We start from the raw sequence: 25,018 nt of genomic DNA, 5'->3' as shown, positions 1-25,018 counted from the left end.
AATTTTCTATTTTAGAATTTATTCATAATAAATAATTTATCATTTTATTTGCTGTTTTAATTAAAAAAGTGTATGCATGTGTTGCAGTTCTGAAATCTGAAATAATTCTTCTATTCAAAAAACGATGATTTGACTCACGGTCATACTTAAAAAAAATCAAATTAGCCTTGCATCTTGAAAATAAATTAAGTTTAAACTTTAAAAACATTACAGAAAATAAAGCTTGGATATTTTTAAGTATAGCCTTAATTTCAAGAAAATCCAACCGACCGTTCCCAAGATATTCAATTTTTTCCATACTTTTTAGCAACCCTGTATTATACAGAGTTATTCAGCTAAGATGACCCATTTGTGTTTTTAAAATAGGCAACCCATAATACCGATTTCACTTGAGCCTGGATTACAAAAAATGTTTCAAAATTGAATTGCTAACTACAGAGTGACACTTTTTGATGCAAAATTTAATTTTTTGTAACCAGCCCTTTTGATACAGTGACATCATCAACGATTTTTTTTAATTATTATTATTGCAAACATAAATCAGCAGCTAATTAATTACTGCTTTACCCAAATAAGAATAGTTAAACCATTCAAACGCAGGTATAATATTAAAATTATCTATTGAATGCAGAAAAAAAATAAAGGGACGTGCAGAAAGAGGAATGAGAGAGCAAGAAAGAGGAGAAATAAAAAAAATAAGAGTATTATTTTTATCTAAATATATCAAAAGAATTCTGCAGCAAGTTATATTGATTACACATCTCATAAATAGGGGAGTGTTTTTCTATACTAAAACGAGGTGCTCGCATATAAAAACAGGGGTGAGAACGAGCTGACGATCTAGGAACGAAGAACAACAATTTACTAAGAAGAACAGAACAGTCAATATCAAAATTTATTAACTTTTTAAGAAAAATCAACAGCACTTTTATTCGTCTTCTATTCAGATCTTTCAACTCAAATCTTGTAAGAAGTGCAAAATGTGGTGATCTTCTGGCTGCGCAAACGCCATCCTCTCTATATGCCAAGTATTTTAGAAAACGTCGCTGAACTTTTTCCACTAAATGGAACATAAGCAAAATTTAAAACTCGCATACAACCAAGGTCATAAAATTCCTGCTGCATCTAAGAATTAGCCAAGTGACTTTAGGGCCTTGAAACAGATGTCGCTAATATCATTTGCAATTGTCAACCTAGAATCTGTACTCTGGTTATAAGTGAGTTACTTAAGCTATAATGAAACATTATTTGCATGCTTTTATTAGTCATGGACATGATCTTGCATTTACTGTAATTTACTAGAAGCAGATGGGAAGAACTATAGCGCAGAAAAATATCAATCAACTGATTCGTCTGTAAATTTTTAAGTCATCACTAATGACTATTTTTTTACTGTTGTCATGTTCTTAACGATACCATTAATGTATATAACAAACAACAGAAGTCCGAATACTGAGCCTTGAGGCACCCCAGAGGGTACAAGACTTACTTTCGACTCATGGCCTTTATATTTGACACGCTGTAATCTACTTCACAAATAAGAAGCAATTAATTTAATGAGGGAATCAGAGAAACCAAAGTTAAACAATTTTGCTAACAGAATAATATGCTTAAGTTTGTCAAAAGCTTTAGAATAATCAGTGTAAACCACATCACCTTGAAGTTTGCTTCAAGTTGGTCAGCTGCAAACTGAGTAAAAGCACACAAATTTGTAATAGTAGACCGGACATTGACAAATCCATGCTGAGAATCACTAGTTAAACTGCGAATAAAGATTTATGTGAGACCGTTTCAAAAATCTTGGCAAAATTATACATCAAAGATATAGGTCTATAATTTTCGACTGCAGTTCATTCGCCACGATTGAAAACGGGACAAATTATGGACAATTTCCATACATCAGGGAAAGTACCTGTCTTTAGGATTAGATTAAATAATTTGGCAAGAGGATAAGCCAATACAGTTGCACAATCTGACAATAAGAAAGCAGGAATATTGTCGTGACAAGATGTCTTAAGAGCACAAAGAACCTAGGATTCAGAAATAAATGTTAAGTTGAAAATTGTGTTTGAAGCTCCGTCAAGAAAATTATCAATATTATCAATATTAAAAGTATTAAAGGTTGCTAGAAAAATGTTCTGCAAAGGCATTGACGATGTCAACAGGATGTGTTAATAACTTATCAGAGTACGTCATCTACGAAGGAAGGGCACTAGAACTTTTTAAATTATTAATGTAAGACCAAAACCTCTTCTAAAAACAGCAAACTTCGTTGAAAATATTCGTGTCGGCTGTGCAGTTGATCCCTCAAATAATTGGATTTTAATTGAAATTTATATTCACTTGTGTGTAGTTTTTGAAGTTAAGTTGTTTATCTATCAGCTGATATAAAATTCTTATCACCGCTGTAAAAACTAAGCGGTAAATTTGCTGTTTTTCATCCAAAACTAATTGTGATTAATTTGACTCTTTTTTCCTATTGTCTCATTCATTATAAATTATAACTAACACCTTTCCGTTGCCCGTGATCTTGTTTGTATACATTTTGACAAGTCGCTGTAAAGGGCACTACCAGCGTGAAGCGTGTGTCCCTGTTTTTCCTCATTCCTGAATATTCACTAAAAATGAGCACTTCCTGTACTTGCTGCGGCAGAAATGCTGACTCTTGTAAGATTGTTAATTGCTGTGTCTGCGGAAAATCTTACAAAATTGAATGCGTTGATTTAACAAACGCAGAGGCACGCAAAATTCATCAAAAGTCGGGTCTATCATGGTCCTGTAAGAACTGTGCCAAGATTGGGAGTGATATCAACAGCTTGAAGGCAGTTATTGTTGCATTGCAAGAAGAAATTAAAGTATTAAAATTATCGGTATCTACTGTGCCTCCTTCTACTGCAGCTTCTGCATCGCTGTTTCAGACAGAAAAAGTCATCCAAGAGGTGTCAGAAAGGAATAAGCGTAAATGCAACAACATTATTTATGGGCGCTCTGAATTAATCAATAAAAATAAAAACAATCTGAGGCTGATACTGTGTTTGTAAAAGATGTTCTAACAGCTTTAAAAATTGGTGACCTGGGGGATCTTAAGCCAATCAGACTTGGGAAATATGATCCAACTAAGCAAGACCGGCGTCGTCCAATCAAGATTACCCTTTCGTCAGAAGAAGATGTGGTGTCCGTACTTCGTGCATCTAAGTCCCTGAAAACGACTGATCCTTGGAAAAATATTTTCATATCTAGAGACCGTACTAAGATGCAAAATGAACTATACAAAAGCGTTAGAAATGAATTGCATGAGCGTTTGTCAAATGGGGAGCAAAATCTTATAATAAAATACAAAGATGGAATTCCGAACATAGTTCACTCGGAAAACTAAAGGTGCCCGGCAGATTACCATTTGCTCTAAACATATATTACCAAAATGTGCGTGGCTTACGGTCAAAGATTGAATCTTTTTATACAAGTGCGTCGGATCGTTTTTATGATATTGTAATTATTGCAGAAACTTGGCTGATTTCATCACTGTACAATTCAGAATTATTTCCTCCCTATTATAATGTGCTTCGTTGTGACAGAAATCTTAATACCACTGGACGTAAAACTGGTGGTGGTGTCTTAATAGCCCTGGTTGATCATTAGACAGCGGATTTCTGTCGGGCTACGTCACGATTATTGGTGGGGACGTGCTGGATCGCCGGGACTCAGTAGCGGGTAATAGATAATCACTAAATTTAATCGTCACTTATTCCATAAATACAATTAACGATTTATTAATCAAACGGCTATGTAAATGAGAACGGGAATTAACAGCAGAGTGCAACGAAGTAGCGTTATTCTAATCTCAAATAAACGAAGTGCAGCCCGTAACTGCAATGAATTCCCATCCCGTACGAGCCGTACCGAGTTTGGCCTTGCCTAGCCCGACAGAAATCCGCTCTCTACTGATCATATAACTTACAATGCCGTTGATGTGTCCTTAGTAAGAGAGCTTGTACCCCTTATAGATATAATTATGTGTTGCTGTAGTGTTCATTCGTTTCGCTTTTTCATGATTGGTGTATACATACCACCGGATGTGTCTAGTATCGATCTAGAGGTGTTTCTTGAAGCACTGGGCGCTTTGATCTTGGACAAACCAGTTATAATTATTGGAGATTTTAACTTGTCTCAATACAGTACCAACTATGTAGTACGTAATGTGTTCTGCAGTAAATTAAACAGTTTTCTTGATTTTTCTCAAACAGTAAATCTTTCTCAGTATAACAATATCTTAAACTTCAACAATCGTTTACTTGACTTAGTTCTCTCCAATACTGATTTCAAAATCAGTGTTAATCTTGACCAACAATCATTTGTTCCACCTGGTCCCCATCATCCTGCTCTGCATATTGAAACAGAATTCTTGATTTCTTCCAAACTCCCACGGTTTCCATGTGATAATAATAATCGACGTTATAATTTTCGGAAAGCCAATTACAATAAGTTATACAATGACCTTCTACATACTGATTGGTCCTTCCTTACAAATTTTGAAGATGCCAATGTTGCACTTGATCACTTTTATACCAAGTTGTATAGTATACTGGAGTCGTCTGTACCTAAATTTCTACCTAGCAAATCATCCTATCCTATGTGGTACAATAGACAGATCATTTCGGTTTTAAAACTCAAAAATTTCTATTGGAAAAAATGGAAAAAAACATCTAATATGACTTTTTATAATGAATTTAAAAGGCTTAGATCCACTTCCAAACAAATAATAAAGACAGCATATCGTGAGTATTTAAACCAAATTGAAGAATCTATGAAGAATAATCCTAAAGACTTCTGGAAATATGTTCACTTACAAAAAGGTACGACGCGTATACCTGGAAGATTAGTTGATGAAGATAAACAATTTGAAGATCCACAAGAAATTGTCAACGCTTTTGCGAAAAGATTTTCTGATGTCTTTCGGCCAAAAACCATTATCGGAATATCTGATGTTATATCAAATAAGCTCTCGTTTGCTATACCGTCGGTGACTGAAGAGCAACTAATTGATATTATGTCAACCTTCTCAAACAAAATGACCGCTGGTGACGACCAAATACCAAGTTTTTTAGTACGTGACGCCAGATATATTCTTGCGAAACCTCTATCAATTGTAATTAACTTAGTAATAATGTCATCCACATTTCCTGATAGATGGAAAAGAGCGCGAATCACACCTGTATTCAAAAAAGGAGATTCTACTAATCTAAAAAACTACAGACCGATTGCAATACTATCAAACTTTGCTAAACTTTGTGAAATAGTGTTGTATAAAACTATCTTTGTTAATGTCCAAAGTCATGTATCTGCATTCCAACATGGATTCTGGCCTGGTCGATCAACAGTTACTAATTTGTGTACTTTGACACAATTTCTTTCTGAAGAATTAGGTAACAACGGACAAGTGGATGTTATCTATACAGATTTTTCAAGTGCTTTTGACTCCATAAATCACACCATCTTGCTTCTTAAATTAAGTTCTTTTGGATTTGCTCCTAGCTTCTTGAAACTCTTGGAGTCCTACTTAAGTGGTAGGTCCAACTACGTGACGTATAACGGTTACCATTCTTTCAAGTTTGTAAGTACATCCGGTGTTCCTCAAGGCTCCAATCTTGGCCCTCTTCTGTTCGTTCTTTTCATTGATGATTTGCTTCTTTCACTTAACTGTAAAGTTTTGGCATACGCTGACGATTTGAAGTTATACTGTCCCATTTCAAACAGTGATGATGTTAAAACCTTCCAAAGGAACCTTGATACATTAGTAGATTGGTGCAACAAGTCCGAGTTGTTATTAAATGCAGATAAGTGTTATGTAATGACATTCAGTAGGAAAGTAAATGTGGTAAAATCAGACTATACCATCAACGGTCGGATTCTTTGCAAGAAGAATGAGGTAAAGGATCTTGGTGTTCTTTTTGATTCGCGCCTTTCATTTGTGGAGCACATCAGTAACATATCCACCTCAGCATCTAAAATGCTTGGATTTATATTTCGGGTATCAAAAACTTTTCAAGATCCTCTTCTGTTAAAAAGTCTGTATTTTGCGTATGTGGTAAGCAAGATGGAATATGCCTCTATTGTCTGGTATCCTTACTATGTGATACATAATCTTGCTGTTGAAAAGGTACAGCGTCGCTTCTTGAAGTATCTTTCGTATAAAATTGATGGATTTTATCCTCAAAGAAATATAGACTACAATTACCTCCTTCAGAAACATGGATTTGTTAGTTTAAAGAATCGACGTGAAGAGCATAGTGCTCGTTTCATATCCAGATTGATAAGTGGCAAGATAGATTGTCCTGAATTGTTGGAAAGAGTCAATTTTCATGTACCACGTGTTGTGTCTCGCTACATGGCTACGTTTCATCAACCAATTTCTAGAACGAATTTGCTAAGAAAGGCACCGTTAGTTCATATGTGCAGTAATGCTGATAAACTGTATGATGATATTTTTTTTCTCCCAAGTAAACTGTAATGTGTTCGTTTATTTAGTTTATAATAAGGATAGCTTCTAATTGTGGGTATGATAATAATTTAGTTTGGGAACGAATATGATCTTATTTGCATTTTTATTTTACGTTGTTTATTTTATTTTATTTTGCTACTAGTTAAGTTAATATTGTCCAGTAATTGGATTGTATCTGTTGGGCAATAAACATTAATATTATTATTATTATTATTAAAACCTGCCAGGTTTAAACTTGATTTTGGCTTCTAGATTAGACATGTAGTTGACATAAGCAGCCTTTATATCCCGTTTAAGTTCAAATTAGACTCTTTTAAAACGACTATATGTTACCACACTCCTTCTTAATCTGAAAATACGAAGCAGACTCCATTTAAGTTTTAATTTACTGATGACTGCAGTAGTGAACCAAGGAGGAATGGTTTGAGGAAGCGATGGGTTTACGGAACTTGCAGTTCAGGTGCCATATTTATCTGATCATAAAATTTAATGGAAACTCCAACTTTTTCTATCGGATTTTGATAGATCTTTTCATTAAATAGTACTATAAAAAAGTTGGTACTTTACATAAGCATTTTTTGGGAAAATTATTGTTATTAAACGTGCTAAATTTGACAAAAGATGACACATTGTCCAAAAGACCGCCTATCACTTATCAGAATGATGGTCTATTTAACCGAAGGCGAGGGAATCGAAATTTCAGTGATGGTTGGGTACAGTGCCACAGCAAGATATGTGGAGGCCTTTGCTTGATTTAATCAACAATATTTTGATAAACCCCAATCGCCATTTTCGGAACATGGTACGAGATTTACCTAGACAGAGTCGACCTTCTGTACCTCAAGACACTTAATTAAACATTTTACTGGAACTCCCCACAAAAATCTGTCAGACAACTTGCTTTAAAGACAAATACCGACTACACATTTGTTAGCAAATTGTTTAAAAAATATATACTTATATATCATTCCTACCAAGTGCATTTAATCCATGAGTGAAATGAAGATGGTGCCGTGAGTTTTGTAAAGAGTTGATGGTACGTTGTGATGGAATTAAGTGGAACAGTAAATCAATTATCGATACTGGTCACGAAGTAACCCTCCTTGAACACAAGAATGGCATACTCAGGATCGCGGCAACATAAATGTGTGATCGGAAATGCTAGACAGTTGTGTGATAGGACCTTCTTTTTTTTTGGAGAATCGTTAACAACTGCGCGCTATTTAAGTATTTTTTTTGCGTTTTGATTATATCCCACTCATGCAGCGTTTTGTTTCCAAACCACGGAAATGGTGATATCCCCAATCAATGAATTTTGTTCCAACAAGATGGGCACTACGCATTTTTGTGGGAAAGCGAGAGAGTTTTTTGACATCGTTTTCGAACGAAGATGGATAGGGCGACGTGAACCGTTAGAATAGCCAATTTGTTCGCCAGATTTACTCACTTTGATTTTTTGAGGGGTTATGTAAAATCTAAGATCTACCTTAACAGACCAAACAATTTGGACGATCTCAAGCACGGCAATATCATACCAGACACTGGCAAACAATTCAAAGTTTAACACGTTCTGGTATGTGCCAAATGGTTGCTGGATGGCAGTTTGAACATTTACTGTAGTTTTTTTGTTTCACTGTAGAATTTCGCTTCAAACTGTATTAATAAATCGAATTTTTGGGTGTCAACATTAGTCAGATTTTTCCCAAAAAAATGCTTATGTAAGGTATCCAGTTTCTTCTACGAGCATTTATCTAATAAAATGATCTATCAGAATCCGAAAGAAAAAGTTGGCGTTCCCATTTAAAAAAAGTGTTGATGACGCCACTGTGCAAAAACGGCTGGTTACAAAAAATTAATTTGTACTTCAAAAATAAAATTGAGCTGTTCAAAAATTTTTGAAAAAAACGCCAATTAATGGAAAATGAGTTTTGTGCAGAATTTTATCAGCACGCTGCATATAAACAACAACATAAAAGCATTTCAAAATGCAATGCACAAAATATTCATCGAAACGATAAAAACCTCTCAAATCAAGAGTTTTATTAAAACAATAATGTTACAAATTCTAAGAGAGTAAATGACTGAAAAACCTAAGATCGTTATGATCGATGCCATTTTTCAACAAAAGATAGGTAATATTCCCCGCATTGAATTAATGAATGCATTTGTAAGGAGCTTAATGTAAATAAAAAAACGGCGGTATATCTTATATGAAAGAACGTCGGTAACTCTTTTTTTCTAAAACCCCATTAAAGATCGTCTTTGTAATTGAGTTCTGCTATTATTTGCAGGGCACGTCTTTGAATTCTAAATATTCGTTCGGTGTATGCTCCCGAGCCAATAAGCCGAAAGCGAAAACGCTTTGAAATACAGAAAGATATGTGGCTTTGAAAAATGCTATAAATTTAGATGCCTAAAAATATTTTATCATAAATGTAGATAGATAAATATGTCAATTGATCAGTAACGAGCATTTTAATAGATCTCATGTAACAGTTATCATTGTTATGAATATATGTATAAAGAAAACATCCTTTGAAACTTCTTTATGTGGTTTTAAATCCTATAAGTCAATGTTTGCACCGCTTAAAGTGGCTTTATCTGCGAATGACATGATGCGCTGAGTCAGATCGCTCCTACTCACCAAAAAATAGGAAAAACTCAACTACCCTTGCGGAACGCCAATATTACGTGGTCTCGACAAAGTGGTCTCATCGTAAAATAATAATACTAATGATTTATTTGTGTCGTATATTTACCCAATTTTTTTTGAACATCTAAAAAAAATCCACCTACGCATTCCTTGGGTGTAAAATTTAACTCCAATATTTAACTTTCATTAATCCTTGTGTTGTTATCGATTCGGTTTAAGCCTCATTCTGTTTTATAGTCACGTTTATCACAGTGTTGTGCATATTGATCTGTCTTTTTTGTTTGACACAAAGTTTCTCCGACGATGATTGCATAAACTGTCAGAATTTTTTGTTGTAAGAAGAGTGATTTGCAGGACGTGCCAGTTCCAGCTCCAACAATAATGCCCGCAGCTTTACTTTGAATGATAAATATTTTTTCTAGGTGACAAGTGACACCATTATCCCAAGTAAAAATACCACATGACAAAATCCAGTGAAACAAAGTAAATATGTGAATCGAAAAGTCTCAGGACCGGCGGTAAAAAAAACCTTCCACATTACGTAAAACTGCATAAAAAGTTTAAATCTGCGACAATTGGTCGGCAACAATCTATTGCAAACAATCCATCGTAAGACAATCAAACGTCAATCAACCGCAGCGAAAATTAATTGCACGAAAATACTTTCTTTTCATCAAATTAATTTGTTTGTATTCTGAATCTTAAACTAAAAATAAATTTAAAGTTCGAGGTAAGATATAAACCTCCAATTAAAAACAATTTACTTGTATTTAGTTAACCAAAGGACTTTGTGGTTGTGCTTTACTGCAATTTTTAATGAAGGTTTGTTATTGATAAAATGTCATTTGAAATAACGTTTTTCTTTGAGAAACTGTTATCATGTTTTCGTTGCTTCTTCTTTGATCTTAGATTATACGAATCAGCTTTCAATTATTTATTGTACATAACTAGATTAATTAAAAAATTGCACTTTATAAAAAAATATATGTACAATGCGTACGAACACACATATGTATTAACATATTACATATTCATAACTTTAGGTGGGAAATAACTCTAACATAATTATCAGTTTTATAGTTTTCAGTTTTCGTACTCCTGTGTAATAGTTCTGATTTATTTTGTTGTCTTTCTAGACTTTTTTCGTGATAAACTGCAATTTGCTCGTTTTAAATTTGTTTAAAGAACATATATATTTATATCCAGATTTTTTATTTAATGAAAAATGTATTATATTTCGTAATAAAAAGAATCACATGAGAAACAAATTTTCATGTCTTAATTAAATGTGAACTGTGGTGCGTAGTGGTAATGGACAATGCATCATGGGACTGGTATATACGGTAGTACTGTTGGATAAACCACCCACATTATCTACTAGAAAAAGTCAATTGCAACTGTGGGAAAAAAACTATTTTTTACAGGATGTCCTTAAATTACCCTCATACGATTGTCAATACAACGCTATTGAAATAGGGGTTTTGTAAACTCAATTATAAGAAGCACATAAGTTTTCGACATTCATCCAAAAATAATGAAAGTTAATAGCTTCAGACTCCTTCCAAATGTACTCTAGAGATGTGGAAAAATTTTAATAAATAATGGACTCATATTTGTACAACGAAGTAATGGATTCTGAGTTTAAATGGTAGGTAGAATTAAATTTTTAATAAATGAAAATAATTAAAACACGTGCAGAACTTTGTACCAGTATCGGAAAGAATACTACTAATTCAACTTACAACAACACCAGTAAACCTAAATATAGTTCAGATTTACGCACCTACGGCGGAAAAGCTAGAATATATCGAGCAATTTTATGAACAGTTAGAATCCACAATAAAACATCTCCGAAAACATTACCAACGATAACAATGGAAGATTTCAACGCCAAGATTGGAAAAGGAGCTCAGGATAATACTGTTGATCCTTATGGTCTTGGAGAAAGAAATGAGAGAGGAGACCGACTGAAAATATTTGCAACACAAAACCCTATAGCCATTATGAACATATTTTAGATTGTCTCCTCGACGATTATACACGTGGAAATCTCCCATGGATTCATCTAATCATATTGGCGGAAATCAAACTGACTACATTCTTGTAAACAAAACATTTAGAAATAGCATCCAATCAATAAAAACGTATGCCGGAGCAGACATACGATTAGACCACAACCCATTGCTAGGACAATTTAAAATCAAACTAAAACAGTATAAGAAGAAAGAAATAAAAATAAAAATATCAGCAGAACAACAATTACAAAAAAGACTGTAAAACTCCTACACGGCAGAAGACATAAACTCCGAAATAAACATATTGATAACAATACTACAAGAAATTAACGAAGAGCACAACACAAAACGAAAAAGAGAATCTGCATGACTGATAACATAATAGAAATGATGAATAAACGAATAAGGTATAAGAACAATAAAGAAATATATTTACAAGTATACAAAGAAACCTATAAAAGAAATATGATAATTTCAACTTACACAAAAAGGTAAAGAAAACAACGGGAATTGACACAACTCAAACAATTGGAAGACTAACCGACAGCCAAGATAATATAGATAAAAAGACAAAGTTGGCAGAATGGTAAGGATACCTTGAAGACTTATTTAATTATCATAGAAACCCAATGTGAATATAGACCACATTAATGCAAGAAGATGTACGCAAGATCCGATGACGTTTACTCAGAAGTCCTCAAACACCTTGATTACAATACAACCAAATGGATTACAAAAATCTTTAATAAATACTTAATATATACAATACCGGTGTGGTTCCTAGTGAATGGTTAAAATCGATGTTTATAGCCATACCAAAGAATCCGGCGCCAAAGGCTGTAATGACTATCCAATAATTAGCCTCATGAGCCATCTGCTAAAAATCTTCTTGAAGATAATCCACCGTCGCATCCACAAACTTTGTGAATCTCAGTTAGACAAGACTCAATTCGGATTCCGAGATACATTAGGTACTGGAGATGCATTCTTCGCGATACAAGTATCAGAAAGCCGTCGTCAGACACGAAAAACTGATTAAAGTTCTGAGAAATACAGGGTCAGATGATAAAAACCTGCAGATTATTGCCAATTTATATCAGACAGCAAGCATCAAAATTAAAAGACCACCACTCCAAGAAGATTAAGATAAAACGTGGAGTGAGACAAGGATATCTTCTGTCTCGATTACTTTTCAACATCTACATAGAACACATTTTTAGGGTGCTTTTCAGGACGTAGATGAATGGCTGTTAGTTAGAGGAGAATGTCTCAATAGCATCTGTTACGCAGATGACACTGTGATTTTCTCAAACACCCTGGAAGGCTAACAACGTCTATTATCATACGTTGTCAAGTGAATAATTAAACCAAATACATGGTTATTAGCAAAAGTAATATACAGCCTGGACCATTGTATGTAAAACAGCAAACAATAGAAAAAGCTACTACATACAGATCTTTAGGATGTACAATTAACGAACAATGAGATCATTCACTAAAAGTATATTCTGACTGTCGCTACACCAAAAAAGATACAAGCATTTGAGATGTAGTTATACAGGCGTATTCTGAGAATATGATGATGGGTGAATCAGGTGACGAATGAAGTGTTGAGACGCATGAACAAGAGGTCCGAAATCATAGATACAATTTGCTACAATTGATCTTACAGGGCAAAATACAAAGTGAAAAAGGACCGGGAAGGAGGAGCATGGCTGAGGAACCTGAGAACATGGTTTAACATGAATACGACAGAATTGTTTCGAGCAACAGTTAATAAAGTTCATATTGCTATGATGATCGCTAATACCCGGAACACAAGAAGAAGAAGAAGAATTACAGGACCACTTGTGGTATTATTTCTGAAAATATACTAGAAAACGATGGAACAATTGGCCAATTCCAAATTTTAGTCCACAAAAATTGTGTTCTACGCTTGGGGCAATCAACAGAATTTTTTGCAACTGAAATAATTTCTTTTTTTGATATAAATATTCAATCAAATTATCAAGTTCTGAATGTTTAATTAACTAGTTTCTTGGTAACTATGGTTAGGTTTTTGACACAATTCATAACCTTAAATTGGTGACAACTCAAACCGACAGAAAGAATGTCAATCTTTCTCAACAATCTTTAGCTTACTTAGGTATGTACTATCAATCAAGTTGCTGCAGTCTAAAAAGGTGAATGTATTATAAAAATTTCACTGATTTAAAAAATATAATTATCTAATATCGTTGCTTCACTTGACGTAGTAAATGCAGTATTTTATGTTGTTTATCTTATTGATTAAAAGTTTATTTGCTGAGAATTAGTGACTTATTTTTAAATACCCACCTTATATTCAGATACATTAAAATTCTCTATTTCAATTCACTCTATTATTTACCAATTAATAAGGTTCACATATTCAGATATGTCTACTATGTCTTATTATTAATTCTGTGCCGCATCCATATTCTTCATATTGTATGTTCTTATTTAAGTTGAAAATTTGTTCAAATATAATAGGTATATATATTAAAAGAGGTTAAAGAACACCGGTAATATCGCTATAGGTTTGTAACTAAACGGTGAATTTCGGCCTATTTAAACGGGGCGGGAAAATATACTTAAAGAATGCACGACTTTATGATTTCTTCTAAAGGTTCAGTTATCTGATCTCGGCAACCTTTAATTAAACTAATAAATCATCTTGGTTCCTTTTTTTAAAGGATTTATGGCTTCCTATATATCATATTTAGTTATCGGATTTAGAAATCACGAGTGAAAATGATGAAACTTTATTTCAGGAAATCCATTTAAATATTAAAATGATTTTAACTTTTTTTAAAAGTTGTTGATTAGATTTTCACCGCTGCTAACCAAATATTTACTTATTAAAACATTTAAGGTTAATGCGTTGAGCTTTTACGTTAATTGCGCTTTAATTTACGGTTTACTACTGACCACAATGTTTTGCATTATTTGCCGACCGTAATCTTTTAACTGAAAATACCTAATTGATTATATTCAGCACCACAACCAACCTCATTTTTCTTGCTTTTAGCAGGATTACTGTTGTGTGCCTTCTACATTGTACAGATAGATTAAGGTTTCTTTAGCTTCAGTGTCATTTAATATACTTGTTTTTTTGTTAATTAATTTTCAGTGCAAGAGCATGTTCATAAGATAATAACATATACTCTTATGCACAAAAGTATCAAACTGGGTACCATTATTGTATGCATATGTTTATATTTCGCCCCGGAAAGATCTGCTATGAGGTCTCATAGGTGTGACAATCGCGTGAAAACAGTGTCCATTGTTGTCTCTTAACGAGAGGAATCAGTTGTTCATGAACACATTTTAGGTTATAATGGTCAATGAGCAAAAGCAGACAAGCGTTGTAAATCATAAGTTATAACATGAACATCATTTGTAATCACCATTACAAATGTGAGTAGTTTCGTGGGGGCTTGCAATTAGCATTTTAGAAACAGAAAGTCAGTGTTCACTTTTTGGTGGACTCTGCTTTAAACCCCTTCCAATTAAATTATTAATACATATCAGATGTGCTGCTACTAACAACAATTTTTTTTTAACAAACGCTTTCAGCTTAAAATATATATTGAATTGAAATTCACTTGTGGCAGATCACGAGTTACAGCAAACTGCAAGTCCTTATCGCGTATTTACAATGATCCGCCGGCTTTAGAGAATTACCCTTATCGGTGTTTACTGGTTGCTATAAAAATTTGCAAAGCGGCTTGCAATCTTCGTCCCTGAATTGCTTTATCTAAATTTGCAAATTACAAACACTTATCAAATTTGGCAGAATTTAGTAAACTGCCCTCTGTAAGTAACTAATTTTAAAATTACATTTTGATCGTAAAACAAAATGTATGACTTTATGTTATCAAATTATCATTGCAACGCATAAAAACAGAATCATTATTATAAAATGAACTTTGAAATGTATCCTTAAGGTTGGATCAGGTCAGGTAAGGTCAATACTTTTAAATAAAATTTTTACTTACCCGCTTTCCATCAGTAATTCGGCGACTGTTCATGGGTATACGGCAATAGTTTTCTACATTTGTATGCAAAAATAATGTTATACTTATTCTATCTGAAAGCAGAAGAGTGCAACTGCACCACGAGTAACATATAATACATTATGCCATTTGTTCCCCAACTAAAAGTTTTACTTTCTTTAATGTCTCGTCTTGGGATAAAATAATTATGAAGATTATTCCATATTCGCTTTTCGTGAAACGTATGTTTTTGTGTTTAGGGAGACATTGCTCATGTATTATGTCAAGCGTTAATGCAGCCCGACGGGCAATTAGCAGCGGTCCTCGAACTGTGGCGTCGGGAACATGAGGGTCCGTTTTATGAAGAGGATGAGGAAATTGCATCCAGTTATCTAGTCTGGGGAGGAATTGCCCTTCATTATGCCCATCTCTACCTCAATATGAACAAACAAAAAAAATTAAACGATTTTCTTCTAGCTGTTGTAAAGTAAGTCGCGTCCAGTGTCGGAATGGGTGCAGTAGATATCGAGGAGAATCTTTCATTGCCCTACTCCATTAGTTTTCCACTTCACAAGAAAGCAATTTACCCAAAATAATTCGAAATCGACGGGGCCTACGTTAAGTGGTAGTTAGAGGTCTTCTACGACTTCGCAGAATTCGTCATAAAACATGTGATTTTGAAATTAATCGTACTCCATTTATTCTGCGAAAAGTCTGGTTTAAATGATTTTTCACAGTGATCGCATTTTAATGTTTTATTTTATACATGTATACAAGTTACAGCGCCATCAATACTTTTTTAATGTACACTTTTTTTAAAAATAGATCAATAAACTAACGCAAAAGTAACTTCTCTAGAACTGCCTACCATAACCAATGGTATATAAATTTATATTCATCGAAAAGATGCAGTGATAAATTCATTGATATTTTTCGAAAACATTGAAACAGAACAATTAATTAATGTTAATGAAGTGATTCATATGTAGAACTTATTCGTCTTTATTTATAAACTAAATTCCGTTAAATAAGTTTATAAACAAGAAGTTATTGGAGGTGTCACCTTTTAGCTAACTTACCCTCTATACTGATTCGTTTTATTACATGAAAATGGCTATATTTTTGAAAATTAAAATACATATAAAAAGTCGTATTTACATGTCTAAATAATGTGTGCTATATCTGAAATAGTATATTATTAGCCAAGGTTGCAGAGCCAAGCATTCTAGACCGAGCGCAAATTAGAACCCGAGACGCGCAGCGTCGAGGGCTCTAAGTGCGAGGTCTAGAAGTGGCTTTGCAACCGTGGTTAATATACTATTTTTTTCACTAGTAGAAACCATAAGACAATAAACTGAAAAATAAACGTTCAATTTTTTGACACAACATGATTTTGTTTTGATTTCTAATCAAACTTAATCTAAATCTTCAACACAAAGAAAACCGTTTATATTTGTCGCTGAGTTAATCATTTTATCTTGTACCATCTACCAACTACCATGCGTATACTCAAGTAATGTTTGTAGCACACATTTGTTCATTTTTTAAGAAATAATCACATCAAACATTGCGTACATAACCTCAATTTTTCTTTTTGAACCGGTGGTAGCAAAAGTTGAATTTGCTACCACTAAATGAGTCGACATTTGCATGCGTCCAGGCTGCTAGTGAAAAAAAATATATTTTCATTATTCCGTGATCTTTGTTTTTAATTATCCAATTAATATGTTTAAAAAATTTTCTTTCCACTAGTGTATATGAAATAATCAAAAACGCTTTACAGTTGATCAGATAGTCTTCGGGTTTAAAAACACCCAGAGAGCGGATTTTGCTGGTAATAAGACGGGAAATAGCCAGCGCAATGATGCACCTGATCCTCGCGTCGAAGCGATTAACCTTCACGTGACTCACTGTACGGTACAAACAAGGGTTAATTTTTCCTTCAAATTAACACATATCCAGCGACGTTCATTACAAACTGACTATTATGGAGAATAATAACCTTCTAAAAAATTATTTCATATCACTACTTAATGATGCTTAATAATTGAATGAAAAAAGACTAATACAAGTCTAGAAAGAACTTTTTAATTGTCTACAACTTGTTCTACAAAAGTTTAAGTAAAATAATGAGGAAAGAAAATGTCTATGATTATTGCATTTGACGTGTAAAAGTACCACAGTCAATTCGATATAAAAGTAGGTGATCTAAAATTGCAAAAATAAAATATAGAAAAAGTTACTATATTGTGTGTATTATAGTATAACTACATAACAAATGATACACTGTATACAATCTACAAATTGGTGTATGGTAACTACTAGTAAGGCCCCTTCAGCGCACACTTTTTTAAGAATTTTATCCTGTTTTTTAAAGACGAAAAAAAAAGGTCAAAAGTAACATTTTTAAGTTTTTTACTAGTAAAGCCCCTTTAAGGACACAACACATTTTTAATGACTTTATCTTGCTTTTACCTTTTTAAAAAAGTTAAAATTTTAAGGACTTTGCCTTGTTTTTCGAAGTCACCCTTTTTAAAAAAGTCAAAATTTTAAGAAATCTACCTTGTTTTTATCAAATGTGCAATTGCAACGTTGGTGGGCTTTTTCTTAAAAAGAGTATACTTATAATTAAATATGTACTCCTATTTATTTATGAAAGAATACATGTTATTTAATCTATAAACAATGAATTTCTTCTCGAGCGATTATGGATTGCTGCAAAGAAAAAAGTTCAGTTAGCGGATTAGCGAGGTACAAAAAAACATGATGAGATTCAAGCGTAGGGAAACCATTTTTGGTAGATGTCTTTTACCTATACTCCATGAAGTGCCGAAAAGCAACCTCTAAATCATTTCTCTCTTGAAGATTTGTAAATATTATTAATGGATCCGGTTTTTGTATATGGGCATAAAGATTAATTTCGACAGAGTCGCAGTCGTTATGGTATGTTCCCACCTCCTCTTGCAAAATTGTTAAGTGCCGGCGCTGTAAACCACTTTGTATACTTGACTCAACCCTTTATATATACAATTATTATTCAATACTTGATAACAATAAGAAAGAATTATAATGTTTCCATTTGATTCATTATTAATTAACAACGAAAATAATTAATATCCAAACGGTACTGTATCCAAATTTTCTAGAATGACTCTCTTGTCATAAACGAAACCAAATTCTTTTATTTAAAGGTTCTTTAGTTTTAGTATATCTGGTAATTCGATGATATTGTGTACTGATTTTATTCTCTTTGTTTTCTAAAATATTATTTATACTATGGACGTTTCATAGTTTAATGTATATATTAGTGTCATAACAATAACTCTTTGGACCTGTTGATACCCAGTCAACAATCCATACGTCCCTACCTAATTCATTGGTCCAATCTCCCAATAGACATCCTGTTTTAATAGTGTTGCCATTATCTATATGTACAATGCTATCTGTATCACAATGAATTATAATATATATAATATATAATATATCTTACATTTTGTACAATCTTAGTCTAGCATTGCAGTTGTAAAAGCAGCAAATTTCATGAAATCTCTTGACATCTGCAACATATTCTTCTGTCCCCATATTTTGCTTCTGACCAAATTTACCCCATAAGGAATTTAAACATATTTTTGCTACAGCTCTCTTTCTAGAAATATTTTCTATTTTACCCAATTCAGTACCTAGATTTTCTTTTACAGCTATATTCTTCTTCTGAATCAAAATCTTTTATCCATTCACTTGTCTCTAACTTTATTTTCATAAATGTTTTTACATATCCTTTCACCAAATAACTCTATCATTTTTCAAAATTCATCAATAGTTATTATTTTATAACCTTTTTCCATCGCTTTTTGTACTTCATTTGTACACCATGCCCCTCTGATAATTCTTTGCGATCACATAATTTCTGATTATTTAATTTAGCACATAGTCCACATAGTCTTCACCAGATTTATATTTATTTTTTACTGCTAATACAGGATGATATTTTTTTTTGTGGTAAAATAGCACATTTTGTTAATCCATACCATTTTGAATTATATGTAGGAGGTTTGAATATTTTAGTAGGATGTCTAACTGGATAATCATCGTAACATTGTACTGTTGGATATAAACTGCAAATATCTATATATTTCATTTTCTTCCCCTTAACTTTCAATTTTTGTTGTATTAGTTCTTCATCCAAAAAATGCATTTCTAGGACTTTCAGTTCTTCGAATTTTTCAATTTTTTTTTTCAATTCGTTTCATTTCCAGGAAGTAATTCCAAGAGAATAAAAACAAGAGCGGCTCTGTGGTAGTATACCCCCCAGGAACTCGTATATATTCCTCGGAAATGTATTAATTTTTAGGAGTTCTTACATCGTTTTTAATGTAGTCTCGTAAATCATTATTTTGAATTTTACACGGAAAAAATATTTATTGCAAAGAGTGAAACGCCTTCTAAAGTGGAACATAAACGCTGCAACTAATTAATTGCTATTTATTTTTGAATGATTTTTTTAATACTGAAACAATGGTACAAAATTCGGGACATATGGAAAAAGTACCAACAAATTAAAATGTATTTTATGGTTAGCTTAGCCAATATTAAGAATGCTTCACTGAAACGTTTATTTATTTAACGCTGTCTTAACCTATAGATTTTTTATTAGGTGCAAAATTTATAATAGTTTATAGATCAGGTACATTTGTTCTACTGAATTGTTCCTTCGTCTACATAAAGATCACTGCGTCATGTTGCTTTTATGTTTGTAACAAAAAATCTACAACATTATATTACAAAATACAAACGAAAACACACAAATACCCTTGTAACACAAAAATAAAAAAACTGCAATTTCTAAGAAAAGTACGTAAAACTATACAAATGTAACACACGTATGTTATTTATTTGAATGTATAATTCATATGATGATAATTGACTGTTGTTTGTGTCCTACAAAAATCACTACGACTGTGATTTAAAAATAACGATGGTGCTATAACTCTGTTCGTGTAAACCAAATATTCCATTTTTTTAATGTAATTCATATAATTCACAAACAACCATATATTATCGATCTATTTCATCTGGATTACTGTTTACTTGTTTATATTTCTATTTTTAACACTGAAATTGATTTCTAACTTGACACGGATTATTCCCGACAATTTCAATTTATTATTATTGGCCTCCACAGACTTGAAACATTTATCAAAAAGCGTTCTGACTGATGATTCTTACGGATTATTAAAAATTCATGCAGTGTGCACTATTACTAGTTTGGCTCACACCTGAATTGAGACTTGTAATTGAAAATTTCCTTCCGTCACTTTTGTGTCTAGTCCGACACTGGTCACCTATTCTCAACAGTAAAGAAAATCGTATTAAATTTGCTGAATTCTTTAGATCAATTTTCCAAGACATGGTCAGCATGGATGCGCTCGTAATAAAGATAATGAATTTTGCCCAAAGACTAGTCGATGCGGATAGAGCTTCCTTGTTTTTGGTAGACAGTAAAAGTAAGGAATTGTATGCGACTATATTCGATGTGGGAGTCGAGAAAAATCCAGATGAGTGTTCGAATGGGCCCGGTGACAACGAGGAGTTCGTAAAGGTCGACACGTCAAAGGAAATACGTTTTCCTCTTGGGACAGGAATCGCAGGCCAGGTAGCTATGACCGGGGAAGTTCTCAACATCAAAGATGCTTACGCCGATGCGAGGTTTAACCGCACAGTCGATCAACTGACAGGTAAGTTAGGTCCCATGTTTCATTAAATAGTAATGTTTACTGACATATAAGGAAGACTACACGTAGTAATATTTTGTATTTAACTAAAGTGGTTCGCATGGCAAATACGGACAGAGCAAAACATGTGAGTATTTGTAAAAAGCCTTTGATACGTGTCGTGTTTCAAGTTTTACGTCTGCTCTGTTTACTAGCAGAAAGGACGTGAAAAAGTAACTGCGTTAATACAATTACTCTAAAGAGTTTAATCAACATGGTCCAGTTCGTTTTCAAACGTAATGCCATTATTCCAAAATACGTATGTAAGGATATTAATGGCTATTAAAAATCTCACTCGGCATATACAACACGGAATCATATAAAATTCATTAGTTTTTATAGAGTGGGGTTCTGAAATTACATTTAGCTTTTGATTTTTAAATGACTAATGTCTGTACAAGCAGTATTTCAGCATGAGTTAATTAACGCCAACAGATTACACAACCAGCTTGATGGGAAACTTGCATAAAAACATCATCATAACTTCACAGTTATGAATAGTTCATTTCAATTGTTCCTGTAGATACCTCGAAAGGTAAACAAAAAAGTATTAAAAAATAAAATCTCTTTTTAAATGCATGCAAGGGATGATTTAAAAAAATATATTTGTACCATTGTATTCTAGTGATTATCTCAAAAACAGCACACCATAGCTTATAATACGTTGAACATAAAAAAAAACACAAAGCTGATAATATCATATACTCCAACAACTCCTCTAATGCTTTACTTGTGCTTTATTATTATACTGTCGCTTTCCATGTTGTACACCACATTATTCAATAAACTTTCATAACACATTAATTTACAAAATCAGCTCAGTCAACACTCGCTGCACTCGACTCGTTGACTGAATAATTATCGTTCCCGACGGTGGCCTCTATTTAAAGTCATACATTCCTCTGGATGGATCGTGAACGCCGCTTCGAGGTATTTCTGGACGCCGCAATCTAGACTTCCGGTAACCCGCTCCAGGCTTGTCTTTATGCGAACGCCGCCCGGTCGCCGTCACCGATGATGAGTCACCGGGGTGGCGTATGGGTTTATTTCGTAACAATATGTAATTTCAACACGAATCTGTGTTTTTCTAGTATTCGTACTCGTTGAGTAAACAGTAAACAGTATTGTATCTAAACAAAAACATGTGTCGAGATATTATAACGAACTTCTAACTTCTAAAGCGTCATCGGTTCCAGTATTGTGCTGCAGGAGCGAACGAAGTTCAAGAAAACTTATGCACGTAGTTTAAGTCATTTGATCGAGAAAAACTAGCTACTGCTCTTTCGCTACTAAAGTTCAAGTATAATTTGTCAAAATATGTATTATAAAACTATATGTATACAAGCAGAGCAAAATAAATGGTTTTGTAAGTATTTTACTGCAATTTTCAAAAAAAGGTCGAACAGGTCAATTTTAATTTTCAGGAAAACATATAATACTCCATTCTTGTGTGGGAGTAAAATGTATCCTCAAACTTTCGTATGAAACGGGATTGCAAAAATCACCCTAGTTAAAAGCTTTGCAAATTGCTTTACCATAATGCTTTATATCTGAAATCCCTTTATTAGTTTTCCTGGAAATGCACAGAACATAATTTGAAAGTTGTTTCAGTTTTATTAACTTATCTCAAATAACACCATAAATACCAAAAACAAAAAAACTGATTGTTACTTTACTTCCCGAGCGTAAGCAAAGGAAGTATTGTAATCGAGTCCGTCGGCCGACTCTATACTTTTACGTTTTCTCGATCTTTCATGACCCCTGGAAGACGAAGAAATAGGTCTCCCATTTCCGTCCGTCTGTCCGTCTGTCTGCCGTCCCGGATTTTTATTAGACAGATAATCTCCGAAAGTACTGGACCGACTGTTGTGAAATTTTGTACTTATATTAGGAATATCATGTAGATGGTAAAACGCTAACCAAAATTTGTCTAATCATCCCCACCACTAATGCGATGACGTCTCTTCAAAATTGTACATAGTAAATGGGTTTTAAATTGTATAAAATAACATAATCCTACACATGTAGTTTACGACTCCGAATTGAGTTTTGACCCGAAACGTCCAGATTTTTGAAAAAAAAATCAAAATCATAAAACAACATTTTGCAATTTAATTTTGAATCTGCTAACCCGAATGCTTGGAAATCTTGCAGATGTTTTAAGGTTATAAAAAGCATAATAAATGTTTAGTCAAAATATATTTGGTTATCCCCTCCAAAAACTTGATGACGTCAGCTCAAAAGTTTGCCGAATAAATCCGATCTAAAATGTACAAAATATGATGAGTCTGTACTTGTGATTTATCACTCCATTCATATTTTTTGGATTTGCATATACAGGGTGACCCAAAAAAAATAATGAATGCGTAAATGTATTTTATTGATTTAATCAGGAACTACAAAACCGAATGCTTTGAAATCTTGAAGATGTTTTAAAGTTATCATAAGCATGGTAAGTTTTTGATCAAAATATATTTGCTCATCCCCCCTAAAAAATATATGACGTCACCAAAAAATTTTGCTGAATAAATCCTATCTAAAATGTACAAAATATGATGAGTCTCTTCTTGTGATTTATCATTCCGTTCATATTTTTTCGATTTGCATATACAGGGTGACCCAAAAAAAAAAAATTACTGCGTAAATGTATTTTATTGATTTAATCAGCAACTACAAAACCAAATGCTGTGAAATCTTGCGGATGTTTTAAGGTTATAAAATGCATAATAAATGTTGAGTCAAAATATATTTGCTTATCCCCTCCAAAAAATTGATGAAGTCAGCTCGAAAATTTGTCGAATAAATCCCATCTAAACTGTACAAAATATGATGAGTCTGTACTTGTGATTTATCACTCCATTCATATTTTTTGGATTTGCATATACAGGGTGACTCAAAAAAATTAATTAACGCGTGAATTTATTTTATTGATTTAATCAGGAACTACAAAACCGAATGCTTTGAAATCTTGAAGATGTTTTGAAGTTATCATAAGCATGGTAAGTTTTTGATCAAAATGTATGTGCTCATCCCCCCTAAAAAATATATGACGTCACCACAAAATTTTGCTGAATAAATCCTATCTAAAATGTACAAAATATGATGAGTCTCTTCTTGTGATTTATCATTCCGTTCATATTTTTTCGATTTGCATATACAGGGTGACCCAAAAAAAAATAAATGCGTAAAGGTATTTTATTGATTGAATCAGGAACTACAGAACCGAATGTTTTGAAATCTTGCAGATGTTTTAAGGTTATAAAGAGCATAATAAATTTTTACTCAAAATATATTTGGTTATCTTCTCCAAAAAACTGATGACGTCAACTCAAAAGGTTGCCGAATAAATCCTATCTAGAATGTACAAAATATGATGAGTCTGTACTTGTAATTTATCATCCCAGTCATATTTTTTGAATTTGCATATACCGGGTGACTCAAAAAAAAATGCATGTGTAAATTTATTTTATTGATTTACTCAGGAACTACAAAACCGAATGCTTTGAAATCTACTGCGAAAAAAAACATAATAGGCTTGCAGTCGTCACGTTTCCGACAGTGAGGGAAGTACTGTCTAAACTCTTTAGACCAATTTTTTTTCATAATAATGTTCTTTGTTTTACCCAACTTCTAGAGTATGAAAAGATTGGTGTCTCGTTTCTGTCTGTCTGTGGTCTGTCGTTTGCTGGCGATTTTATTAAACAGACAATTTCCGAAACTACTGAATTAATTGCTGCGAAACTTTGAGTGTATTTGCAAAGTTTATCTGATCATCTATCTCCAACAATTTTATGCGGTAGTCTCAAAATTTTGCAAAGTAAATCTTGCTTAAATTTTACAAAATTACATGCTTCTGCATTTGAAGTTAATCAATCCCCATCTTTTTGCCTTGGATGTCTAGATTTTTTGAAAAAATCAAATTTCAAATCAAACATTTTTTGCAATTTTACATACTTAGAAACTACAAAATCGACTGCTCTGAACTCTTGCAAACATTTAAAGTTATCGTAAACATGGTAAATGGCTAATTAAAATTTAGCTGTTTATAATATCTACAAAACTTG

General features: G+C 33.0%; 1 protein-coding gene across 2 annotated transcripts in view; it reads left to right on the top strand.

Annotated features, from left to right (window-relative positions):
• The window catches only part of LOC135135698 (probable 3',5'-cyclic phosphodiesterase pde-5), a 103,753-nt gene that overhangs the window by 68,311 nt on the left and 10,424 nt on the right, over nt 1–25,018 (top strand). For both annotated transcript variants that reach the window (XM_064064838.1, XM_064064837.1), the window contains 2 exons: nt 15,444–15,670; nt 20,575–20,918. In XM_064064838.1, coding sequence (XP_063920908.1) covers nt 15,444–15,670; nt 20,575–20,918 — 571 coding nt within the window. The remainder of the gene's footprint in view (nt 1–15,443; nt 15,671–20,574; nt 20,919–25,018) is intronic.

The sequence above is a fragment of the Zophobas morio genome, unplaced genomic scaffold, assembly GCF_036711695.1.
Source record: "Zophobas morio isolate AGI-343-1 ecotype UQ-CSIRO unplaced genomic scaffold, CSIRO_AGI_Zmor_V1 ptg000024l, whole genome shotgun sequence".
Lineage (NCBI taxonomy): Eukaryota > Metazoa > Arthropoda > Insecta > Coleoptera > Tenebrionidae > Zophobas > Zophobas morio.
The sequence above is the reverse complement of the archived record's forward strand: the minus strand, read 5'-3'. Positions and strand labels throughout refer to the sequence as shown.